Source organism: Cololabis saira, chromosome 22 (genome assembly GCF_033807715.1).
Source record: "Cololabis saira isolate AMF1-May2022 chromosome 22, fColSai1.1, whole genome shotgun sequence".
NCBI classification, from domain to species: domain Eukaryota; kingdom Metazoa; phylum Chordata; class Actinopteri; order Beloniformes; family Belonidae; genus Cololabis; species Cololabis saira.
In genome coordinates, this window is record NC_084608.1 from 3,994,897 (window position 1) to 4,022,716 (window position 27,820).

At 41.7% G+C, this 27,820-nt stretch overlaps 1 protein-coding gene across 1 annotated transcript in view; it reads right to left on the reverse strand.

The window, feature by feature from the left end:
* The window catches only part of sycp2l (synaptonemal complex protein 2-like), a 40,549-nt gene extending 22,490 nt beyond the window's left edge, over positions 1-18,059 (reverse strand). The window contains exons 1-4 of the mRNA XM_061714050.1: positions 17,961-18,059; positions 13,361-13,385; positions 13,193-13,272; positions 12,923-13,011 (exon numbers count right to left, since the gene is read on the reverse strand). Coding sequence (XP_061570034.1) covers positions 12,923-13,011; positions 13,193-13,272; positions 13,361-13,385; positions 17,961-18,059 — 293 coding nt within the window. The remainder of the gene's footprint in view (positions 1-12,922; positions 13,012-13,192; positions 13,273-13,360; positions 13,386-17,960) is intronic.
* Between the last annotated feature and the right edge of the window lie 9,761 nt (positions 18,060-27,820).

Here is a 27,820-nt window from a genome sequence, read left to right on the forward strand (position 1 = left end):
TTATTATTATTATTATTATTATAGAAACCGGATAGATGAATGGGATGCCTGGGTCTGGGGCCCTCCGTTGTCGGGCCTGCGCGGGTGTCGCCCTGTTGGGGGGTTCCCTCTCTCCGGGCCCGTCTCCGGTCCCCCGGTCGTGGGCCTCCTGGCCACATGTCCGGCCCGGAACGGGTGGCCGGGGATTGCCTGGGTAGCGGTCCGCCGCCACAGGATCCCTGGCTGCCACTTCCCGTGTCGTGGGGGCCCCGCCCGCGGGCCCCCTCGGCTGCCACCGGGGGGGGGGGTCGCTCGCTGGTGGTGGGTTTCCTCCCGCCCTCTTCTCGCCCTCTGTGGGGTTGCTGGTCGTCTGGGTTCCGGGTTCTTCCTTGTCGGCCTCTGGTCTCGCGGGTGGCAGCCGCCCCCCCTCCCCCACTATAGATACACTTCAGGTGGAGCTTTGATAGGATTATCACACACACACGCACGCACGCACGCACGCACGCACGCACGCACGCACGCACGCACGCACGCTCTTTTTGGGGTTAGTTAGTCGCGGTAGCTTAGTTTAGACTGTGATCGGATCTCGAGATTTTGGTCAATTGCTGCTAGTGTTTTGGTCAGCTCTGTGTCGGTTTTGTGTTTTGTTTGTGGTTTTTGTTGCAGATTTCCAGTGCGCGATGTGTGCCTCCGTGTGTTCTTGCTTCCTGGATTGGCAGTGGATGTCACCCCTCCACCCCCCCCCCCCCCCCAAAAAAAAAAATACATACTGGGTTTGTATGTGTATATATATATATATATATATATATATATATATATATATATATATATATATATATTAAATATAGTAATAATGCACATATATATATATGCCATAGGTTTTTACCGGCAGGGTATCAACCATTAATTTGTGTGCAGACAAGGTTAAAAAAAAAAAAAAAAAAAGAAGTCCATTGTCACGAAAATGGCATGTCCTTTTGATTAAGACTCAATTGATGAAGGTGCAGGATTAATGGGCAGAGAATTAAATATTCGTCGGGAGATGGTTATCAGACCGTGTATCGACGTTCTCTCATTTCCAGACAATTTTCTTTTTGACCGGTCCCGTTTCACACCACAGTCCATCAACTACATCCACAACCTAATCCGTCCTCACATTTGTAACATAACTAGTCGCAGTCATGCTCTCACTGGATGTCTGGAAATGTTTTGCTTCTAAATTCCAATAAAACAGAGATTATTATTTTGGTCCAAAGCATTTTAGGAAGGGATTCGATGGTGTTGCGATGGCTTCCAGTGCAACTGTGGGAAACCTTTGTGTTATTTTTGATCAGGATTTGTCGTTTAAACCATATGTTAATCAGGTTTGTAAAATAGCATTTTTCCATCTCTGTAATATTGCAAAGATTAGGAAAATCCTCTTGCAGTGTGATGCAGAAAAACTAGTTCATGCGTTTGTATATTCTAGACTAGATTACTGTAATGTGTTATTAGCAGGATGTCCAAGTAATTTGCTGAAAAGGCTCCAGCTGATCCAAAATGCAGCAGCCCGAGTGCTGACATGAATCAGCAGGAGAGACCACGTCTCTCCAGTGTTAGCGTCGCTCCATTGGCTACCCGTAAAATTCAGAATCCAATTCAAAATGTAATTAAAGCTGCAAGCAGCGATGAACGGGCCCTCGCACTCACGGCCACCGCCCCCCATAAGCATATCAGAAATGACACCAACCACGACTTCCTATGTCAAACCATTGAAAAGTTATAGCAGAAAAAAGGGACAACCAATCAGAAGAAGGGGCGGGGCTAATTCAGGCCAATGAAGGTCAAGGACTCCATACAGAATCTGATGACACCACCCACGACTCTCTATGTCAAACCATTCAAAAGTTATAGCAGAAAATCGGGACAACCAATCAGAAGAAGGGGCGGGGTTAATTAAGGCCAAAGAAGCTCAAGGACTCATTACAGAGTCCCATGACACCACCCACGACTCTCTATGTCAAAACATTCAAATGTTATAGCAGGAAATAGGGACAACCAATCAGAAGAAGGGGCGGGGCTAATCTTCGCCAATTATGGTCAAGGACTCAATACCGACTCCCATGACACCACCCACGACTCTTTATGTCAAACCTTTCAAAAGTTATGGCAAAGAAAAGTATTCTAGTGGGCGCTGTTGAGCCGTTAGGCCACGCTCATTAATGCAAACCATGACATATCAAATGTATCGACAGGCCTGGCTTTTCTTTAAGTTGCGACATGATACAGGTGTGTACCGATTTTTGTTCATGTACGTCAAACCGTATTATGGGGCTTGAGGCGCAAAGTTTTTTCTGTCTGAACCAATCAGATGAAGGGTGGGCGCGCTTTTTGCCGTCTAGCGTTGCCACGGTAATGCTTTTGAAAGAGAAAAGTGCGTGGTGTCGGAGGATGGAGACGCACGTTTTGATGTATAACACACCTGGGTGCACGTTACGGTTCGGGCCGTATTAATGACCGAAGAAATGGCATAAATTGCGCCAAAATTACACGATTAATTCAAAATGTTCAAAATGGCTGACTTCCTGTTCGGTTTCGGCCATGGCGCCAAGAGACTTTCCTTTAAGTTGCAACATGATACAGGTGTGTACCGATTTTCGTGCATGTACGTCAAACCGTATTGTGGGACTTGAGGCACGAAGTTTTATCTGTATGGACCAATCAGATGAAGTGGGGGCGCGCTTTTTGGCGTCTATCATCGCCACGGTAACGCTTTTGACTGAGAAAAGTTATGCACGTTATTGCAGGATGGAGACGCACATTTTGATGTATAACACACCTGGGTGCACGTTACGGTTCGGGCGAAGAAGCGGCTGAAGGGATGGCATAAATTGCGCCAAAATTACATGATTAATTCAAACTGGCCGACTTCCTGTTGGGTTTCGGCCATGGCGCCAGGAGACTTTTTTTTAAGTTGTGCTATGATACAGGTGTGTACCGATAAAGGACGATAAAGGAAGCTCTGAAAACCTTAACAAACCATGGTTTACTATAGAACTTAGGAAATCTGCTTTAAAGAAAAACAAGCTTCATAAAAGGCATTTACAAAGTCCTAGTCCTTTAAATTGTGCTACATACAAAAATTATAGGAATAAATACAACCACCTTATTAGAAATAAATAAATGATCTATGGATAATATTGAAAGAATCACTCAACAAGAAAAAAAATCATCTATTCCAGCCCAGTCTACATTTCAGGATGGTGCATAAGATAACAGAGCATACACAAATTGCTAATAAATTCAATGATTTCTTTATAAATGTGGTTCCACGTCTTGCAAAAAATATTGAAAATGTTCATGGTTCTCCTTCTAACTATAAATGAAGGTTATCCCTCTTTAAAGAAGACCTATTATGAAAAACATAGGAACATACAATGACATAGTTATGCTGATTCTTTAATATTTGTCTTTAAATTTGTCTCAAATCAAACTGTCTGCTGTTTCTCATCATTTGGGCCGAACACCCGTCATGTGGGGTAACCAACGAATCGCAATTTTGTACCAAATTCAAAATTTAATGTCTATCAGTTTTGGTATAATATAAATCTAAAATAAATATAAATCATTGGTATAGTATGCATAAATGGCTTTATGAGGGTGACACTTCCATTATAGATAAAATGTATTTCAAAATGGTTTTCAAAAAGTAAAGGACATATGAGTCTATCTTTCTTGAAAAGTTAATTTAATTACTGATACTTATTAAAATATAAATTTTGTTAAGGAAATCTATTAATTTTGAGATAAATAACTCAAAGGCCTAATACATTATTGACACACAACTGTGATTCAGGCTTAAAGCTCCCCTGCTACACGTCATTCAGGCAGCCAATCAGCACAGAGCCTCATTAACATAGCCCCCCCTCCCCTCAGAATCCCTCATAGACAAGGTTAGAAACGGTAAAAATAAAGACATGGCCCAGAGGCTGAATTTCTCATGTATGTAGAAAAAACATTCAAAAGCTTGTTCTTAAGACATTCAATGCCTGTTTAAAATATACATTAAATGCCATAATAGGTCACCTTTAAATAATTTTTAAGCAAATGAAGCAATTCTCGCCAAATACAGTAAATTCCAGTTGTCCCTGAACGCACCAGTAGGATAATCTGTAATTTTAGAATTCCGACCGGTCCCTGAATGCACCTCCTCCGCGGCGCTGCGCCGACCAGATCTCGGCTGAAAGCAGATAATAATATAATAAAATTGCAAAGCTGCTGTGCAATAAGGTGTAATACATGCACTGTAATTATTTTCTGTATAAAAATTGAATGTAAAAAGACGGGTTTGACTCAAAATCAGCGTGGTTTTATTTAAGTGGTCTCTGTCTCGGTAGAGATGAACAAATCGAGCAGACATGCGCCGCCGAAATACAGCGGTGAAAACTATTCCACAGGATTATTACACCATAGATGTCTTAAGACTACTCTACAATTATGCACACAACAAAAAATACTTACAGATTCGGGACCATGGAGTCGGGCTCGTGAAAACACGAGGATTCATGTCGTGTGAGTGACGTCACCACGCTGAGCACGCAACAACGTCCCCCCGCTCCCCCCGCTCCCCCCCTCCTCCGCTCCGCTGCAGGGCCGGCACACAGAGCCAGTTTGCTTTAAATCCAATGGATTTAAATAAATATTGATTAAAAATCCCGCGTTGTACGCACAAAATATATTTTCACATCACAGTAAACAATATTTTTACGAAGTTTACGAAGTTAATTGGACATGGCATGACAAAGATATGATTTAATTGTATATGAATACATTTTTGGAAAAAGAGAGTTACAAAGTTCTTCAAAAGCGATATGTACCAGCGTATGATTTTTTAATCCTGTTGTAAGCTATCTGAAACTGCCATTTTATTGTCTTAAGACCAAGCCTATGATTTTAAATTATTATTTTACCAAAAAATTCAGAGTGACGTAAAATGGCAGTTCCCTTCAAGTTATGACCACGATACTCAACACAGTTAATAAGGACGCTTATGACAATAATATGTGTCGATTTCATTGTGATTGGATGAATGAAACAGCAATGACAGCACATAATTTGATGAAAAATGTATACCTGACCAAAAGGTGGCGCTATGGAGTTCATCCAAGATTGTCATATCCACTTGTTCAGAATGGAAGCCTGATTACATGTATTGATTTTGGGTTAATTCTGACCAATTATGTTTAAGTTACAACAACTTTTATGTTCATGGCGAGAAATTTTACTACCTCTAACGGCCACGCCCTTCGATAAGAACGTACAGTTTTCTCTGTCAGTCATCGTCAATGTCTTACCTATTATCTGACCAACTTTGAGATCATTAATCTCATCTCGCTTGGAGCACAGATGCATACTAGAAGACATGACAATTCCTGGTGCCAACAGGTGGCGCTACAACCGATCCTGAATATTCCACCACATATGTCTTCAGGCTCAGCCTAAAATCATGCACATACGTTTTCAACCACATCAAATCATGTATTGCTGAATTACAGCCAATTGATGTTTGATGGCGAGGCTTAAAAATGACCTCAAACTTCGCCGAATGACTACGGTCAAGCCCTCTGGTGAAAACTTAAAAGCTTCGCAATTTAGCGTCGGCCATGTGTCTAGATTGTACAAACCAAGTTGTGAGCCAATTCGATAAAATCTCTAGGAGGAGTTCGTTAAAGTACGAGGCCTAGAAATGATCAGAATTCATGAAAAATGACATTTTCTGTTCAAAATGACGGACTTCCTGTGTAACTTAGAGCATGGGTCCAAAAGACTTTTTTGTAGCTCTTTGTCTAATATAATATACACATAAAGGTCATTGCTGTAAGTCAAACCATATTGTGGGGCTCGTCAAAAAACATAAAATAGGTGGCGCTATAGAGCCCATTCTTGTGGACCCATGCCTGTCGCCCATAAAATACGTAATTTTACGCGACTCTGGAAGCGTGTGCAAAATTTGGTGAGTTTTTGAGCATTTTAAGGCCTCCAAAAAGGCAATTTATTTACGGCGAGAATAATAATAATAATAATTAAAGCTGCAAGCAGCGATGAACGGGCCCTCGCACTCACGGCCACCGCCCCCCATAAGCATATCAGAAATGACACCACCCACGACTCTCTATGTCAAACCATTCAAAAGTTATAGCAGAAAATCGGGACAACCAATCAGAAGAAAGGGCGGGGCTAATTAAGGTCAAAGAAGCTCAAGGACTCATTACAGAATCCCATGACAACACCCACGACTCTCTATGTCAAAACATTCAAATGTTATAGCAGGAAATAGGGACAACCAATCAGAAGAAGGGGCGGGGCTCATTTTCGCCAATTATGGTCAAGGACTCAATACCGAGTCCCATGACACCACCCACGACTCTTTATGTCAAACCTTTCAAAAGTTATGGCAGAGAAAAGTATTCTAGTGGGCGCTGTTGAGCCGTTAGGCAACGCCCATTAATGCAAACCATGAAATATCAAATGTATCGCCAGGCCTGGCTTTTCTTTAAGTTGTGACATGATACAGGTATGTACCGATTTTGGTGCATGTACGTCAAACCGTATTGTGGGGCTTGAGGCACAAAGTTTTCTAGGGGGCGCTGTTGAGCCATTAGGTCCCGCCCATTAATGCAAACCATTAAATATCGCATTTTTCACCAGACCTGGCTCAGTGTTTCGAGAGGAGGTAGTAAAACGTTTTTACTTTTAAGTTTAACAGCACACTGGTTGGATGAAAGCTTCGTGCCACACAGTACAATTCTAAACACAACTTTTATCTTATTTCTAAAGATAAAGGAAGCTCTGAAAACCTTAAAAGGAACCCTGGCTATTAAGACATGTAGGTCTTAAAAGATAAATGTTGGTATCAATTATAACAATGTGATATAAAAAACCTTTTAGATGTCTTAGTTTTTATAAAATTTGAAAATATAATTTAACATGTAGGTCGCCATTGTTGTTTACATTCTGGGTAGTGACGTCAGACGGTGGCACCTGCTAGCCCCCGTCCACTGTTTTGACACCCAGAAACAGATGAAAACACAGCTAAACAGGTGACGGCGCACCAGAAACGGTGACGAAGCACCTACAAAAAAGTTAAGAAAAAAAAAAAAAAAAAAGTACAGCACCATAAAGCATGAACTATAAAAACTAGTGCTGGGCGGTATACCGGTGATATAAATTTTTGGTCATACCGCCCAGCACTAATGAAAGGACACATGAGTCTATCTTTCTTGAACAGTTAATTTAATTACTGATACTTATTAAAATATAAATTTTGTTAAGGAAATCTATTAATTTTGAGATAGATAAGGGTCGCCCCAACTGACTTTTTTAAGGTCGTTGCCCTATTAATGTAGGTTTAAAAACTCTAAAATACCTTTGTTTTAAGTTTTCACATATATGCACACTACATTCCAAATGTTTGGAAAATGGCCAAATATATCTTTATTTTAAGTGTTTTAAGAAATAGGCCTTATACATCATTGACCCAGAACTGTAATTCAGGCTTAAAGGAGACATATTATGGCATTTAATGTATATTTTAAACAGGCCTTGAATGTCTTAAAAACAATCTAATCTAATCTGTGGCTCATTTTCAGGGCGGTGGGTATGGGGGTATTATTGTTCCAATATTATTTGTGTGTGCGTAAAAAAGATGTGTCCATGTTATAACGATTCGTAATGATAAACATTTGTATGTAAATAAAAAAGTTGTACCCAAAATTCTGCAGTCACTCACATGAGTCTGATAAATTATTAGGGTTAGGATTGTTTTTATGTGAGTATGAATCTAAAAGCTGTGAGTGCAAAGTCTTGTGAATACAACTCTAATTTCTACGACTACGAGTCTTCACTGTGAACACGAATTCAAGTTTATGGGTACGAGTCGAAAAACTGTTGGAATGACGTCACAGCATAGACATACGTAGACGCCCCATCGAGTGCTGAGCCAACTGCCACATCCAATATGGCGTCAACGTCGCCGCCATATTGGATGTGGCAAGACTGCGCTGTAAACTACCGGTACAAGTAAATGGACTTATTTTCATAAAGGGCCTTTCTACAAAGAAATGTACGTTTTACGTCTCATTTATTCATTCACACACGCACTAATATACTTGGGAAACAGTTTAGGCACCAAATATAATATATTTAATTTTCTCAGATGCCAAAAATAAGAACTTTATTGATCACACATAGGAGTAATTCATGTTGTATCAGCTACAGAGAACAAGTTAGTGCCGAAAAACAATATATATCCCCCCTCACAAAAATAGAGAAACATATTTTCTCATCAACAAAACATTTTTAAATTTTCAAGTAACAAAATAACATTTTTCATTTATTTTATTGTCTGAAAAATGGTTCAAATGTTATTTTATTGTCTGAAAAATGGTTTAAATATGTTATTTTGTTATTTGAAAAATTTAAAATGAATTACTCCTATGTGGGATCAATAAAGTTCTTATTTTTGCCATTTTTCAGACAATAAAATAACATGTTTTGTTGATGAGAAAATATGTTTCTCTATTTTTCTTATATCTATGCTGTGACCTGCCTGGACGTCATTCAACAGTTTTTCGACTCGTACCCATAAACTTGAATTCGTGTTCACAGTGAAGACTCGTAGTCGTAGAAATTAGAGTTGTATTCACAAGACTTTGCACTCACAGCTTTTAGATTCATACTCACATAAAAACAATCCTAACCCTAATAATTTATCAGACTCATGTGTGTGACAGCAGAATTTTGGGTATAACTTTTTTATTTACATACAAATGTTTATCATTACGAATATGAATAGTTATAACATGGACACATCTTTTTTACGCACACACAAATAATATTGGAACAATAATACCCCCACACAACTGCCACATCCAATATGGCGTCAAAGTCGCCGCCATATTGGATGTGGCAAGACTGCGCTGTAAACTAATACCTGTAGTAAAGTAAATGGACTTATTTTAATAAAGCGCCTTTCTACAAAGAAATTTACGTTTTACGTCTCATTTATTCATTCACACATGCACTAATATACTTGGGAAACAGTTAGGCACCAAATATAATATATTTCATTTTCTCAGATGGCAAAAATAAGAACTTTATTGATCCCATATAGGAGTAATTCATGTTATATCAGCTATAGAGAACAAGGTAGTGCCGAAAAACAATATATATCCCTCTTCACAAAAATAAGAAAAATAGAGATACATATTTTCTCATCAACAAAACATATTTTTAAATTTTCAAGTAACAAAATAACATATTTTAACTATTTTTCAGATTTTTTCAATTATTTTATTGTCTGAAAAATTGTTCAAATATTATTTTATTGTCTGAAAAATGGTTCAATTATGTTATTTTGTTATTTGAAACATTTTAAATTTGTTTTGTTGATCTATTTTTCTATATTTTTCTTATTTTTGTGAGGGGGGATATATATTGTTTTTCTGAACTACCTTGTTCTCTATAGTAGATATAACATAAATTACTTCTATGTGGGATCAATAAAGTTCTTATTTTTGCCATTTTTTAGACAGAAAATAACATGTTTTGTTGATGAGAAAATATGTTTCTCTATTTTCTTATGTCTATGCTTTGACCTGTCTGTGACGTCATTCAACAGTTTTTCGACTCGTACCCATAAACTTGAATTCGTGTTGACAGTGAAAACTCGTAGTCGTAGAAATTAGAGTTGTATTCACAAGACTTTGCACTCACAGCTTTTAGATTCATACTCACATAAAAACTATCCTAACCCTAATAATTTATCACTCATGTGTGTGACAGCAGAATTTTGGGTACAACTTTTTTATTTACATACAAATGTTTATCATTACGAATACGAATCGTTATAACATGGACACATCTTTTTTACGCACACACAAATAATATTGGAACGATAATACCCCCATAGGGGGGGGGCTATGATAATGAGGCTCTGCTCTGATTGTGTGCTTGAATGACGTGTAGGAGGGGAGGAGACAAAGCGTTGCTCCGTAGCAAAGCGTGTCCACAGCTCTGCGTTAAATCGACGCGTACACTACGCCGTAGGCTCCGGGGGAGAGCTGGCTCTCCCGGCTCTCCCCCGGAGCCTACGGGTTCGGATCCCCTCGACGGGCTGGTCCGTGAGCAGCTCCGGCAGCTCCGTACGCGGCGCCGGGGCTCCGGAGCTAAGCTAAATACTTAGCCCATGCAAAGACCATACTCGTAGACAAATATAAATTACATTAAAAAAACCGGAACTTACCGCTGGCTCGTGTCAGTTCCCGGGTCCGTGCTGTGGGATCTGATCCTTTTATGAGGGTAAATGTCCATGCAAAACCTCATCTTAACTCTCCCTCGTTGTTCAAACAGCCAGCGCTGCTGAACAATGGCGGAGCTCGAGCGGCCGGCAGAGCTGGTGGTGGGCGTGGTTTCAGCAGCGGAGGAGACCGAGGGCGTGGTTTGCATTTTGGTGACGTAAAGAAAATGCACCAATCACAACGGCCCGTGGAAACCACATGACACTGTCACTGTGAGTGACGTCATCACGCAGTCCGGGCTCGGAGCTCCGGGAGCGCGCCCCCTCCCTTTTCTCTTCCCCAACTCAAAACTGCAGTTTGCGCGTTCACGTGTCTGAGACAGGCTGAGACAGGGTGGCAATGATTCATTCGACATAAATATTCATAGAAAATCCCATATTGGAAGGACTTTATAGCAATTCACACAATATTTTCACATTACAGTAAACAATATATGTACGAAGTCACATGTCAATAAAATAATTTTATGGCAAAGTCATAGCTTTTTACATTATTAGTTGGTATTTTCAAAAAAGAGAGTGGCAGAGTTCTTCAAAAATAATATGGTCCAGTGTATGATTTTTTCGTCATGCCAAAAGGTCTCTGAATCTGCCATTTAATTTTCCTTACACAAAATCTTTGATTTTTAATTAATATTTTTCCAGAAATACAGAGTGACATAAAAATGCCAATTCCTTTCAAGCAATGACCACGATACGCGACACGGTCAACAAGGAACCTACTGACAATCATATATGTCGATTTCATTAAGATTGGATGAACGAAACAGCAATTGCCGCACATAATTTGATGAGAAATGTATACCTGACCAAAAGGTGGCGCTATGGAGTTCATCCAAGATTGTCATATCCACTTGTTCAGAATGGAAGCCTGATTACATGTATTGATTTTGGGTTAATTCTGACCAATTATGTTTAAGTTACAACAACTTTTATGTTCATGGCGAGACACCGAAATTTTACTACCTCTAACGGCCACGCCCTTTGATAAGAACGTACAGTTTTCTCTGTCAGTCATCGTCAATGTCTTACCTATTAAAGTGACCAGCTTTGAGATCAATACACTCATCTCGCTTGGAGCACAGATGCATACTAGAAGACATGACAATTCCTGGTGCCAACAGGTGGCGCTACAACCGATCCTGAATATTCCACCACAGATGTCTTCAGGCTCAGTCTACAATCATGCACATACGTTTTCGGCCACATCAAATCATGTATTGCTGAATTACAGCCAATTGATGTTTCATGGCGAGGCTTAAAAATGACCTCAAACTTCGGTGGATCACTACGGTCAAGCCCTCTGGCAGAAACTTAAAAGCTTCGCAATTTAGCGTCGGCCATGTGTCTAGATTGTACAAACCAAGTTGTGAGCCAATCTGATAAAATCTCTAGGAGGAGTTCGTTAAAGTACGAGGCCTGGAAATGACCATAATTCATGAAAAATGACATTTTCTGTTCAAAATGCCGGACTTCCTGTGTAACTTAGAGCATGGGTCCAAGAGACTTTTTTGTAGGGCTTTGTCAGATATAATAGACACATAAAGGACATTGCTGTAAGTCAAACCATATTGTGGGGCTCGTCGAAAAACATAAAATAGGTGGCGCTATAGAGCCTAATCCTTTTTGACCCATGCCTGTCGCCCATAAAATACGTAATTTTACGCGACTCTGGAAGCGTGTGCAAAATTTGGTGAGTTTTGGAGCATTTTAAGGCCTCCAAAAAGGCAATTTATTTACGGCGAGAATAATAATAATAATAATAATAATAAACATCACAGATACAATAGGGTCCTCGCACTTTCAGTGCTCGGGCCCTAATAATAATAATAATAATAATAAACATCACAGATACAATAGGGTCCTCGCACTTTCAGTGCTCGGGCCCTAATTACTTGCATATAAAGCCCAAAACGGCTTAGCTCCACGATATTTGCAAGACCTCATAGTGCCTTATGTTCTAACAGAGCTCTCCATTCTCAGAGTGCAGGTTTACTCGTAGTTCCTAGAGTATCTAAATGTAGATTTGGAGGGCGGGCGTTCTGCTATCAGGCACCACTACTATGGAACCAACTTCCAATCTGGGTTAAGGAGGCTGACACCACCTCCAGCTTTAAAACCAAACTAAAACCTTTCTGTTTAGTAAAGCCCATAGTAAGTGTTTGGTAAACCTCTAGGTAGTGTAAACTCTAGTGTGTTAGAGTCAGTAGTCATAGTTGCAGCTATAGAACAAGACTATAATAGTTTGTCTCAAAACAGCTTCATGGTAGATATGCTGCTATAGGCCTATGCTGCCGGGAGGCACCGACATGATCCACTGAGCGGTGCCCACCACCCCTTCTCCTCTTCTCTTCCATTTTCATTTATTAATTATAAGTATCTCAAAGCCATCATTGTTGTACATCGTTCTTGTAGTTTGTTGTGCTGGTCTGCCCCCCCTTTTTTTTCTTTTGTGTATGTTTGCAGGCCAGAACTTCAGGAGCTGCGTGCTAACCTGCTAACCCACTGCTTGCTTCCACCTGTGTCTATTGTTATACAGTCTACGGTACAAGATAATCCATGTGTACTGCTAAAATGGGGTGTATTGCTGAATCAGTGTGTTATTACAATATCTGGGTCTGGTTCTGGTCATTCTGGATAAGTCGTCGCTGATCTCGGCTCAGAGACTCCACGATGCTGTTGAAGGTTCTGATGGCCTGAAACAAGAGGAACCACTTCAGAGTGAGACAGCAGCAAAGACCCAGAAACCAAAGCTTACACCATCACAAACCAAAACCCTACACAGAGCGGTAGAGAAACAACACGGACCATTTGAGACCAGTAAATGTCAAGGAAAAGTTGATAATATGCATGTTTTTAAACAGTTTCCGTGGTTACCTCCAGCTTCATTGGGAAACGGACTTGTTCATCAAGAGCAAACTTGACCAACTGGAGAAGGACCGCCGACAGCTGGCTGACTGACAGACAGAGGGGTATTCAGTCAGGTTAGATGTAATTAGAGCCTATGTGTGGGAACAACAACATGTGAACTACTGTAAAACCCACCTGGAAGAGGAGCCTGAGCCAGAAGCTGAGGAATACATCACATTCAGGTCATTCTTGAACCATCATGAACATCCGTCAGATACAAAGTTGATGCTGAAGCATCTGCAATGTTCTGTGAAGAGCTCAGAACATGAGTAGCAACATTGTTAGCTCTGTGTTGCTCCTCATGGTTGATGTTCAGTCTGCCAACAGTGGGCAGACTTATACCAATTACTATTCCAGCCTTTTGTTGCCCCTGTTATAATCTGAATCTAGGAATATCAGAACTAAAACCAGGACTTGCAGAACTCAAACCAGAACTAGCGGCAGTGAAACCAGAACTAGCTTAGCTCAAACCAGGACTAACGGAGGTCAGACCTGGACTTGCAAAGGTCAAACCAAAACTGGTAGAGCTCAAATCAGCACTTGCAGAGCTGAAACCAGGATTAGCAGACCTCAAACCAGAACTAATGGACCTCAAACCAGAACTAGCGAGGAGTAGCGACGATCTATAAATTCCAGTCTTCAAATAAAATCTAAACCTAAATGCGATTGTAATACGTTCAAAAGCCCCGTGCTTAGTATAAATTTCCTGAGCTGGACATCAGAGAAGCCAGTTTTGTTAGTGGTAGTGTACCGGCAATTTATAACCCCAGTCTCCAAACAAAAACTGAACCTAAGTGCAATTATAATACATTTGAAAGCCTGACGCTTAGTCTGAAATTCCCGACCTGGAAATCAGAGAAGCCAGTTGTGTTAGTGGTAGTGTACTGGCCCCCTGCTGGTGCTTATCTAGAGTTTCTGTCTGAATTTTCAGATTTCCTATCTGGTTTATTGATCAGTACAGATAAATTCATCATAGGGGGTGACTTTAACATTCATATGGATGTTGAAAGTGATAATCTTAAATTAGCTTTTAATTCTCTTCTAGAACCTGGAATCTCACAAAAAATGAACAAACCGACAGTCTGTTTTAATCATACTCTCGATCTCCTCCGCACCTATGGTGTTGAACCAGATAATTTGTTAGTGTACCCTGTAAACTCCATCCTATCTACCAACTATTTAACAATGTTTGAATTTAACATTGTCGACGTTCAAGTGCAAAATAGGCAGTATTATTTTAGCAGATGTTTGTCCGACGAAACTATTGCTAAATTTAGGGAGGCCATTGCTCATCTTACGATAGTGGAAAATAGTAAAGTAGTCGAGGCCAGTGACCTGGGTTCTACCTCTGCAGATGTTGATTTCCTTGTGAGTAAAACTGCTGATTTGCTGCACTCAGCTTTACATGCAGTTGCTCTTTTGAGAAGAAGGGTCTCCAACCATAGGAGCTTAACTCCCTGGTATAATTCAGATATCCGCATGTTGAAACCCAAAGGGCCTAAAATGGAAAGGAAGTGGTACTCTTGTAAGTTTGTACTCTCGTAAATGGAAAGATAGTCTATGCTTGTGGATCTCCGATTCAAGAGGAACAATGGAGGTGGTGTACAGGGGCCTCATTTATAAAAAAGTGTGTAGGATCCATACTAAAAGTGCACGTAAACATATAAGGATTTATACAACCACTTGCACGCAATGTTCACTTTATAAATCACATTCCAGCTGGAAGGTTGCGCAGGTGAATTCGCCTCATATCCCGCCCTCTACACGCCCACATTATACCATAAATGGGCAATGCAAACTACATGATGATTGTATTTGCATATGAATGAGCCTGCTGAGCATGCGCAGCGCCACCTGCAGTCTGTTTCTGCTGTGCGTCAGGATGAATGAGACGTGTCGAGCCACCGTGCCACTAAATTTCACAGAGACTGAGATCTAGATGTTGTGGATGACGTGGAGGCCATGAAAATAACATTATTTGGTGGTCACAGTAATGGTATCACTAAAAAAAATAAAGCGAGTGATAAAGCGAGAATCTGATTTCTGGCCGCGGGAGTGCGCACAGCAGCCCGTTGAGCGATAGCACGCCTAACACCGTGCAGTTAGGATGATTTGACAGATGAAAATACCCCGTCAGATCACGCTTCCACATAGACATCAACATTTATCTATGTGGAAGCGTGATCTGACAGGGTATTTTCATCTGTCAAATCATCCTACCTGCCAATATCTATGTGGAAGCGTGATGTGACTTTTTTTTTTCTTCCGCCAAAGCGTCACACACATAGATCTATGTGAAGCACTTTCTGACTTCCTGCTGTTAAATCGTCTATTTGCATGAAAAAGCCTTTGAAAAAAAAGAAACTGAGTTAAAAGAAACAGGGATCGTACGGTAGTATTTACTACCTCGGCAGAACACCGGCTTGGGTGTACATGGATCTATAACACGTAGATGTATAACACATAGATCTATAACTACTGGCTTGGGTGTACATGGATATATACAGTAAGTCCGGAAAGTATTCAGAACGCTTCACTTTTCCCACATTCTTTTATGTTACAGCCCTATTGATAATAGGAATAAATTCTTTTTTTTTTCATAATGACAACATGAAAGAAGTTTTGTTATGATTTTTATAAATTTATAAAAAAAACTATAAATATCACCTGTGCATAAGTATTCAGAACGTTTGCCATGAAGCTCAAAATTGAGCTCTGGTTCATTCTGTTTCCACTCATCTCTCTCAAGTTGTTTCTACAGCTTAATCGGAGTCCACCTGTGGTGAATTCAGTTGATTGGACTTGATTTGGAAAGACACACACAGGTCTATATAAGCTCTCACAGTTGGCAGTGCATGTTGCAACACAAACCAAACATGAAGTCAAAAGAATTGTCTTCAGACCTCCGAAACAGGATTGTTTCGAGGCACAAATCTGGGGAAGGGTACAGAAACATTTCTGCTGCTTTGAAGGTCCCAGTGAGCACTGTGGCCTGCATCATTAAATAGAAGAAGTTTGGAACCACTAGGAATCTCCCTAGAGCTGGCCGCCCGCCTAAGCTGAGCAATCGAGGGAGAAGGGCCTTAGTCAGAGAGGTGACCAAGGACCCGACGGTCACTCTGGCAGCATCATGCTGTGGGGGTGTTTTTCATCAGCAGGACCTGGGCGACTAGTCAGGATTGAGGGAAAGATGAATGCAGCCATGTACAGAGACATCTTGGATGAAAACCTGAGTGCTGTTGACCTCAGACTAGGACGACGCTTCATCTTTCAGCAGGACAACGACCCAAAGCACACAGCCAAAATATCAAAGGAGTGGCTTCAGAACAACCATGTCAATGTCCTTGAGTGGCCCAGCCAGAGCCCAGACCTGAATCCCATCGAACATCTCCGGAGAGATCTGAAAATGGCTGTACACCGACGCTCCCCATCCAACCTGATGGAGCTTGAGAGGGTCTGTAAGGAAGAATGGGCAAAACTGCCCAAGAATAGGTGTGCCAAACTTGTAGCAACCTATTCAAAAAGACTTGAGGCTGTAATTGCTGCCAGAGGAGCTTCTACAAAGTATTAAGCAAACGTTATGAATACTTATGCTCATATGATTTCTTGTTATTTTTATTTTTAATAAATTTACAAAAGTCCCATCAAAACTTATTTCATGTTGTCATTATGGGGTGTTTTGTGTAGAATTCTGAGAAAAAAAGGAATTTATTCCTATTATCAATAGGGCTGTAACATAAAAGAATGTGGGAAAAGTGAAGCGTTCTGAATACTTTCCGGACTGACTGTAAGTCTGATATGTGATGACATTAAAAGTATGACATGAATCTGGTTTCATTTCACCACCTCACCGCCTGCGTTGCCAGTTCCCCATATCTTCAAAATGTTCGCGCGCAAGGGTCAGGGTTGGCGTAAAGATACGCACATTTTTCGGTTAGTTTTTTCTTTTTAAATCCCAACCTTTGCGTAAAGGTGGCTTGCGCATCTTTCAAGCCCTGTTTTGTGCGCAAGCAAGCTTTATAAATGAGGCCCCTGGTCATTGAACATTGGACCAGGTCCAGACACCTGCTAGGATCCTGCAGGGAGCATGGTGTGTGGGACTTGGGACTGACATAGGATGTCTCATGAATAGCTCCTTTGGAAGGTGCTTCAGGCGTCCAGAAGCAGACTCAGGAAACCCGGAGAGATTACATCTCTCAGCTGGTCTGAGAATACCCCAGTGTCCTCTGGGAAGATCTGGAGGAAGGAGATGGACAGAGGGACGTCTGGACTCGCTCTGAAGAAAGTGCTACCCTGATGGCATGGGCAAGAGGATGGATGGATGGATGTGCTTGGACTGAAATAACAAAAGTACTTCAGTTTTACCACATACATTCTTCTCATTTCCATCTTCAGATTAATCAAGTTCAGATAGTCATCCTTCATTCATTTCTAGCTGATGAAACTGATATTTCTCACAGCAAAAGACAATCTTACTGTCCATCACATCATGTTTGTGACAGACGCACTTAAGACTGTAACCATGGCTATGTCAAACATGAGCCGATGTCACGACTGTCCTCTTGGTGCAAGCCAGGACAGAAGAAAAACGTTAGGCTGCATCACCCAGCAGAGTCACATGACCACCTGGACGTACCATACTGTGGCTCCTGATTGGCTAAAACAAACAACTCATCTGTAAGAGGAACATGCGTCTGAAACAGCTACAGACATCTATTCCCAGCATGCTGCTCACCAGGAAGTAGTCCAAGAACTCATCAATGAGGCTCAGCAGGTGGGTGGAGATCTCCTGGAGGTCTGATGTCAGCAGGTTGTAAACGGCTTCGAACCACATCATCACCTTAATGATAAAACCCACTGTTAGGACCTGTATGCATGTTTGGTGGTGGTTACTGAAGACCAGGTGTGTGTGTGCTGAACCAGGTTCAGTGTGTCAGCAGGTAAACTTCAGGTTCAACAGTTTCCATCATCATGAGCTTGTTTCACAACTGAGGGAAACATATCTGATGCTAGAGATGCCTTTTATTGTCAACACTGCTGTTAACCTGCAGCTAGCCCAGGTGGGGTTAACCTGTGACCACGGTGACATCTAACCCAGACCACTTCCAGTCTAACCAGCAGATACGCTCCCACTTGAAGGTGGTTTTAGTGTTGCGAGGATAGGATCAGATAAACTGTTTGCAGAGTCAGTACAACCACATGAAGTCAGCCGTTACAGTCTGGTCCAGAAGTGTTTGGACAATAAGAGTTGATGAATTTGTCATCATACTTGAGCACCAAGGACTGCTCTGCAAAAATCAAGACTTGATCCAAGAGTAGTCTTTCAGCTTTCATGTTAAAGGTTCCAAAACTTTAGTATTTTCCAAGAGCCAGTTTTAGCAGCTGAGCATCAGCAGACCAATGCCCACACCCTCTGCTGATGTCCAAAAATGAATCACCGTCTAGGTCATCCTCCAGGTAGCAAGCCCACAGAGGGCAAGACCATGTAGCTTGTCTGGATTTGGCCAGGCTGGACCCCTTGACTGGAGGCCACTGCACATTCCCTGATGGGGCCCTCCCCAAGTTCTGCTTCAGAGTAGGGACCACAGTAACCTTAATCCAGGTTAGGGAGATCGAGGTCTTAATCTGTCACTGTCCATTCAAGTCAAAGGAGTAGGTGAGAGAGGGACTCAGTGGAGCTGCTGCCCCTCCAGATCCAGAGGTCCAGTTGATTGGTGAGCACACTACCCTTCGTTACTGTTGCGAAGTCAGATGTTTTAGACAAACTTTGGACACAAAAACAGACCACTTTTAAGCTAGGACCATTATGTGCCAAAACCTGAACTAATGATAGCACTTGTTAAGTTAGCAGAGACACAGTTCGTGTTCCTACATAACGATTGTGATTAAATAACTTTAAATCATTGTTGCTTTGGTTAGACTCACTTGAGTGTTGAAGGTGTGTTCCAGCCAGCTCTGTGGAGTCCTCCAGCACCTCTTCAACATGAGCCTACACCTTCAATGAGTGCCAGTACTCTGGAAGACATCTTGCCTGGTCTCAGTGGCCAAAAAGAGACATCCTGCTGCAGAGGATTACAGGCCAGTGGCACTGACCTCTCACATCATGAAGGTTATGGAGAGACTGGTCCTGGCACACCTCAGACCGCTGGGGCACCCATCACAAGACCCCCTACAGTTTGCATATCAGCCCCATGTCAAGGTCGATGATGCAATCATCTACCTGCTTCAGAAGGCTTACTCCTCCCTGGACAGACCCAACACCTCAGTCCGAATCATGTTCTTAAACTTCTAGAGCTCCTTCAACAACATCCAGCCCAGACTGCTGAAGGCCAGACTGGAGAGGATGCGAGTGAATCCTCCCCTCATCAACTTGGGTCGATGACTACCTGACGGGCAGACTACGGTTTGTAAGATTGTGTGTCTGTGTGTCTGATCGTCTGATCAGTGACATCGGAGCCCCCCACGGGGCTGTGCTGTCCCCCTTCCTCTTCACCTCTTAAACATCAGACTTTAAGTACTGCACTGAGCCGTGTCATTGGCTGAAATTCTCTGATGACACGACCATCGTGGGGTGTGGGGAGGGGGGAGGGGAGGCTGAGTACAGGGACCTGCTGGACTGGTTTGTGAAGTGGTGTGGGGAGAACCACCTGCAGCTGAAAGTGGCGTAGATGAAGGGGATGGTGGTGGACTTCAGGAGGAACAAGCACCTGTCCCCTCCTGTCAGCATCAGTGGGACGGATGTGGATTTAATGCACTGACAAGTACCTGGGTGTAACACTAAACAATAAACTGGACTGGTCCACCAACACGAGGCCGTCTACAAGAAGGGCCTGAGCCGGCTTTGGTTGCTGAGGCTCAGATCCTTTCATGTCTGCAACAAGATGTTGCAGATGTTCTATCAGTCTGTTGTAGCAAGCACCATCTTCTTTGCTGAGGTGTCCTGGGCATCAAGGAAAACGGACGCCAACAGACTTAAACTCAATCAGGAAGGCAGAGTCTGTTGTTGGCTCTAAGCTTGTCATCCTGGAAGAGGTGGTGGAGGAGAGGATGCTAGCAACACTGCTGGCTATCATGGACCATCCCTCTCACTCTACTAAACACTGGACGAGCTGAAGAGCAGCTTCAGCAACACTCATCCATCCTCGCTGCTCTAAGGAATGATACAGGAAATCCTTCCTACCTACTGCAATTAAAATATATAACTCATCCATATCTGTCAGAGCCACAATCACACACCTGGACTGAATCTGCCTGTCACCTTGCAATCTGACTCTTGCTACAGCACCTTACATATTTATTCATCTTGTGTTTTTTTTCAAGTGTGCCTTCTTTCTACCTCAGTTTTGTTTTTTATTCTATTTTTCTATTGTATTTATACCGGACTGCTATGACAACGTTTCCCCTTGGGGATGAATAAAGTCCTCATCTATATATCACCTAGGTGATAACCTCTACCTCTGTAAATTCAACTTAATGAGCAGAGATTAGTGTGACAGATTGCTAATTACTTTGGCAGTCAGTCCGAGGCTGATGAGCGTCTGCAGGTCGCCTTTATCCTCCGACAGAATCCCCAAAGATTTCAACATGACCAGAACTTTGCTGAAGCCACACCCACACAGCAACTGAAATGACAAGCCACAGCGTACAAAATGAAAAGCCACACCCACACAGCTCACCAAATGCTAATTTGTCACTGCTGACTAACAACATTTGAGATGAGGACTGGTGCAGCGTCTGTAGGATCTGCTGTTGCTCAGTCCATCCAAACGATGAGTGCTTGCAGTTTGAACAAGTCCAGTGGCCAGCTGGGATTGACTCCCAAACTCAGCTGCCTCTGTTTGTTATTGATTCAGCTCTCCTTTCATGCTTGTATCAGATGTTACCAATGGCGCTTTTCCACTAGTACCTACTCAGCTCTACACAACTCTGCTTGGCCAAGTTTCTTTTCCATAACAATCCAGCTGGATCAGAAGTAGGAGGTTGGAGTGAAGCTGCTGTGACGCATTTGATTGTGTATCTAAATGAAGAAGACAACAACACTAAAGATGTAGAACCTGGAAGAGATGATAGATGTGCTGCTGGGTCTGTGGCTTGTGTTCCATATCAAGTTAAAAAATGAGAGAGAGAGAAGCTTCAAGCGGCAACGCTTTTTAATTTTTTGTTTGTTTGTCTCGTGCTGATGAAAAGTCAGCTGGAGCCGTGAGCAGATATGAAGAGACAGAGCTCCTGGTGGATCTGGTCGTTCCTTATCGCCGTCTAGATCCCTTTTTAATTCTCTCCTCAGCACCAGGTTTATGAACATCTGCACCTCAGAGTTGGATCATGAAACAGACTTTTGCGCTGCCGCAAATCACTCTATCGCTGATTTCCTCCTCCTGACTCAGACGTCTGACTCCAACCCCCCGACCAATCGGTGGCCTGTAGTGTGATGATGTCAGATACAGCTGCTTAGAACCTCGGCACAATAGTTACAGAAAAAGTATCTACTCGGCACGTTTGACTCCTGGTGGGAAAGAACCAAACCGAGGCGAGTTGGGCTGAGTAGGTACTAGTGGGAAAGCGCCACAAGTGGTCTGGTTAGTTGGGACAGGTCTTGACTTGATCCAGTGTGAAGCTCTGGCAGTGGAGGATCCAGCTGCTGCCAGAGATCTACAGACAGTCCAAGTGGTGTCCTCTGGTTAGTCCTGGCCAGCAGCCCTAAACTGAGGTCAAGATAGCTGCTTTGATAAAAAAACTTCACCCCGAAAGTGAACATCATTGAGCCCTTTAAGACCGGCTGGAGCGCCGGCACTCCCGTTTGCATTTTGATTTTCAAAATGTATATGTATGTAAAACAGAGCAATAATTATTTTTGCATGTTAAACAGGAAGAGTTTTCCTTACATATCTTGCATTTATTGTGGCCCAGTTGTTTTAATCCATTAAATTGTTTGGGGGAAAAAGAAAAAAAAAAAAAGAAATCACATAATCCAGTAAAATTGCGCACAAGGAAATCTTCATAATTGACATTGCGGGTTATTTATAGATCCGGTACGTGTTCACAGCACGTCTTACATTGACACATACATCATCACGTTATGAGCGTGACATCAGGTTGTATTTTTCCACGCCACTTCCCAGGAAGTTTTGTAGCTGATTTCAGCGGCGGATAAAGACGTGATTCTAAACACGATATATAAAATGATACATCTCAAAAACTAAAGTATGAATTTATTCCAAATAAATTTCCTGTTGTTTGAAAGGCTTCCGCGTTACTGTTTTCCATTGACAATCTTGAGGGATCTAGATTAAATGTGTAGATCTAAATGTGTAAAATTAAAAAAACATTTACATTTTTTTGGTAGTTATTTGCACTTTTTAGCAATTACTTTTTTAATTACTTTCTTTAATATTATTAAAGATTGGCTTATATGGGTTGTATTCAGGCATAGCAAATAAAAATATTCCATAAAACGGCAGTATAGCATGCAGAAATGTAAAAATATGCTTAGGAGGATTTGTTCTATGGTAGGTCATAAAGGTTCTGGGGGGATCCTTGTCCAGAGGGAATTTCTACATTTCTTCTGCATGGACGGAAGGCAAATGGAACCATCACGTAATTCTAGCTTCTGTTGGTGCAGATGAACGTAGCAGTCCAAAGACTGTGACTACGGTCCCGGACTAGTCTCATCAGTGGTGGATCTGGGATTATTTTGGGTAAGATTCCGTATTTTTCAGTCTAGCAGACTTGCACACAACACATAATTCACTCCACACACTTGATTCAAATCCAGAAAAATAAATGTGTTTAAAGAGGAGCAAGCCAGTCTGTATATCAGGTACACATGGAACATTGATCGCTGAAAAGAAACATTACTGTCCGGATGACTGATATCTAAACCTGAACCTATCACGTCATAGGTTTGGTCTGGATGGAGTTCGCATCAAACCCCTTCATGTCCAAACCTTCAGGGGTGACTTCATCCCGACCGCAGCAGTGATCCTTGAGCAGTTTGATCCACGGCTGCTCGTTAGCTCGACAACCAATACTTTCCCACCTGGCTAGTTACCTTGGTAACCAGCTGGTCCACCCTGGTGAGGGTGATGGCAGTCAATCCTTCGTAGTGAAGCAGAGTGACCAGGCGATCAGCATCTCCACGGAGAAGACAGTCATCCATCTGGATCTCTAACTAAAACACACAGAAACACTCATAAGTTTTAACTCTGACCCAGAGATATATGACATCTAGAGGACTGAAAACTGGGAACCCATAGGGCACTGACATCGGGACCCAGAGGGGACTGACATCTGGGGGGGGGGGGGTATCTTGACTTCTAGAACAGTGGTCTTCAACCCTGGTCCTTGGGACCCCCTGTCCTGCATGTTTTAGATATTGCCCTGCATCATCACACCCGATTCTAATTAATGGTCATCATCAGCATGTCATCAAGGTCTGGAGAGCTCTGTTGTTGACACAACTCCTTGCAGGGACACATCTGAAACATGCAGGACAGGGGTCCCAAGGAGCAGGGTTGAAGACCTCTGTTCTAGAAAGTTCCACACTTGTTGAAAGCCATACGGTTACAATTGTTGCCGTCTGACATCCACAGGTTTTGTTGTGGTGTTATCGATCTTCTATCGCACATTTTAGGGCCAATCCCAATACACCCCCTACTTTCTACCACTAGCCCTCACCCACTACCACTAGCCCTAAAAATGAGTAGGGCCCTTGTAATGTTCCCTAGGGATTGGGACACCACTTGCTACGTCACTGCGTGGTTTACGTTCGGGTACGTAAGCGACTGCGTAGTTACGTTTGCACATACGTCACACCATATCAGGAAGCCCAGAGATAAAAGCTGTTTTAATTTCAGCTGTAGCGCTGTTAATATGCCACTTTATTAAGTTTTAATATTTTTTCAGACGTAAAAGTAACCGTTAAGATCCCCAACCTGGGCTCAGTTATCCAAATAACGGCTGTTAAGAAATTTGATCCAATGTTTTCGGAGGATGAGAAGAGCCACCAGCTCGGGAGCCGATTTATGGTTCCCCGTTACACCAAAGCAGAGTCTACGGCATAGGGTACGCGGCGATGCGTAACCTACGCCGTAGGCTCTGCGTTGGTGTAACGCGGAACCATAAATCAGCCTTTATTTTGGCGAGATCTGAAAAACGAGCAAGCGAGTGATTATGTACATTCTCTGAGTGAATATTATGAAAGTAAAATATATATTTCTCACTATAAATGTAATCAAAACGCATTTTTATGCAGAGACTAACTCAAAATATTTATTTCATTCACAAAAAAATAAGAACTGTCCGCCATGTTTTTTCGTTTGATTCAGTCCGCAAATGACGACGAAAAGCATTCTGGGAAATTTCTCTAGCCCTCGGTCAGCTAGTGAGTATCTGAAATCCGTCGCTCTGAAGGGCTAGATTGATACACACTAACCCTCAATATGTCCACTACCCCTAGATGAAAAGAGGAATTGGGACACCACTATCCTCACGGGAATGCGCAAAATTTAGGGGTAGGGCTGAAAAGTAGGGGTAGGGGGGGGATTGGGACTGGGCCTTAGAGAAGTCTGAATGATACAACCGAACCCATTATGTTACCTCTGTGAAATATGTTTTATACTTTTTTTTTCAACCATTCAGTTTTATTTATGCTTTTGAACCTACATGACAGTTAATATTGTGAACATCTACATGCATTTGTAATTTCTGGGATGTTAGACTGTTAAATACTTTGATTCGTCTTGGAATTCCTTCGCTCTGCAGTTCTAGGACTCGGTCGTCAACTCCCTCTCCTTCGTTGCAGCATCCCCATTTCATTATTGACAGAATATGTTCTTAAACTCTTCTCCAAACTAGGAATATCACTAACCCTAACCCTTCTTTCTTTCGGCCATTTTGAATTAATTGTGGCGCAATTTATGCCATTCCTTCGGCAATTAATACGGCCCGAACCGTAACGTGCACGAGGTGTGCTATACATCAAAATGTGTGTCTTCATCTTGCGACTACGCGCATTACTTTTCTCTTTCAAAAGTGTTACCTTGGCGACGCTAGACGCCAAAAAGCGCGCCCCCCCTTCATCTGATTGGTCCATATTTGATAGTTCTCCAAAAGTCACCAAATTTTGCACGCAAGCCAGGCCTGGTGATAAATTTGATATTTCATGGTTTGCATTAATGGGCGTGGCCTAACGGCTCAACAGCGCCCCCTAGAATACTTTTCTCTGCAATAACTTTTGAATGGTTTGACATAAAGAGTCGTGGGTGGTGTCATGGGACTCGGTATTGAGTCCTTGACCATAATTGGTGAAAATTAGCCCCGCCCCTTCTTCTGATTGGTTGTCCCTATTTCCTGCTATAACTTTTGAATGGTTTGATATAGAGAGTCGTGGGTGGTGTCATCGGACTCTGTATGGAGTCCTTGAGCTTCTTTGGCCTTAATTAGCCCCGCCCCTTCTTCTGATTGGTTGTCCCTTTTTTCTGCTATAACTTTTGAATGGTTTAACATAGGAAGTCGTGGGTGGTGTCATTTCTGATATGCTTATGGGGGGCGGTGGCCATGAGTGCGAGACCCCGTTCATCGCTGCTTGCAGCTTTAATTATAATTGCTCTTTAACTAAACAAAAACATGTTTTATCCGATTACTCGATTAATCAATGGAATTTTCAGTAGAATAATCCAGACCCTGCTGGTCAGTGGAGGGACTGCAGACCTGAGTTAGTCAGTTTACCTCGCGGAATTCTCCACCTGCCACGTTGATTTGTTTATCTACTCTCATGATTCAGGTGGGGCAGAATCCGCTCCAGTTAAACCAGCACGGCCCAGAACTTCCACAGTTGGTTTTCAGAACCAGGGGGTTGGTGGAACAAGTTTGACTTTTTCACTGAATTAAACTCCTCAACAGAGGAAGATTTAACTGAGGTCTCATCCATCAAATTAGGTTTTAAAACACATTTTCTTTTCAATAGTGAAGTCTTCCCATGATGGCTTTGTGTGAAGAATATCAAGTTCTTCAACAAACCACAATTTTCTTTGTAAAACAATTTTGTCCTTAGTTTTTAAAAGTGTTTTAAAAACTTTTTAAAAGTTTATGTGCAATAACAACATGTGCAATATCTGTCTACCTCATACACATCCTACCTGCTTTTTTTGCAGTTTTTCTTTCTTTCCCGTACTGCACCACTTTTTCATTTTTCATTCTAATGTATATACTGTTTATATTTTGTAATTATATACAGGACTGTCTAAGGAAATTTGAATATTGTGATGAAGTTCTTTATTTTCTGTAAATTAAAAAAACGAAAAATGTCATACATTCTGGATTCATTACAAATCAACTGAAATATTGCAAGCCTTTTATTATTTTAATATTGCTGATTATGATTTACAGTTTAAGATTAAGATTCCCAGAATCTTTAAATTTTTTGAGATAGGATATTTGAGTTTTCTTAAGCTGTAAGCCATGATCAGCAATATTAAAATAATAAAAGGCTTGCAATATTTCAGTTGATTTGTAATGAATCCAGAATGTATGACATTTTTGTTTTTGTAATTGCTTTACAGAAAATCACAATATTCTAATTTTCTGAGACAGTCCTGTATTTTTTTTTTTTTTACTTTTTTTACCCTTTCCCTGCATGTGTGTGTTGAGTGTACTGCTGCTGCACAAAGTGAATTTCCCCACTGAGGGACAAATAAAGGACAACCTTATCTTATCTTATCTTATCTTATCTTATCTTATCTTATCTTATCTTATACAGGTCCAAGTATAATTATTCAGCTATTCTAATTGATCGTATATAATTATTAAGTTCTCACCATTGCGGGTCCTTTCCGCTGCTCCTTGTGTCGGGAGCGCGCAGCTGATTCGGATGAACTCATCAGAGACGAGGCCGCGCAGCGGCGGAGGGAAAGTAGTCCCGGCCGAGCGGAGCGATACCACCCTCCTCCCGACGTCATCAACGACATGTAATCCCAGACGGTGGCAATTTTAGAAAAATGAAACAAAAATTCAAGTCATCGTTGAACTAGGGTTGCCAACTCCCTGTAAAATAAATAAGGGACCTCATCAACCCGATTGCCTTCACCCTTCCTGGCGTGGTGATTTTTTTTAGACCCTTTTTTTGTGAGTGAAACCATTTTTTCGAACCCGAATTGAATTAGATGCATATTTTTGAATGCCATGAACACATGGAAAACAAATTATTATCCAGCATTTCACTTTAATACAAAATAATAAAATGAACCGAATAAAATAAATCTTTCTTAAACAGAAACCTGTCCTGTTTAACTTAAAATTGTATAAATTAAAATAAAACAATGGAAAGAAAGAACATCCATTCTGTAATAGTGCACATTTTTAGTGCAATAACAAAAGTGCAAACAGAAAGTCTGTAGAAAACTTGTAAACATATTTGTGCCCCAAAGGCCATGACTGTAGCTACAGTTGTAGTAAAACAGAAAACAATAACAAAAACTCAACAGCTCCATGCCATTTTCCATTGGCGTTTTATGACTATTTTTTGATTTTTTTGACTCTCGCAGTAAAACGGGACAAAGTGCGTCCCTTTTCAGCTCAATACAGGACGAACTTTAGTTT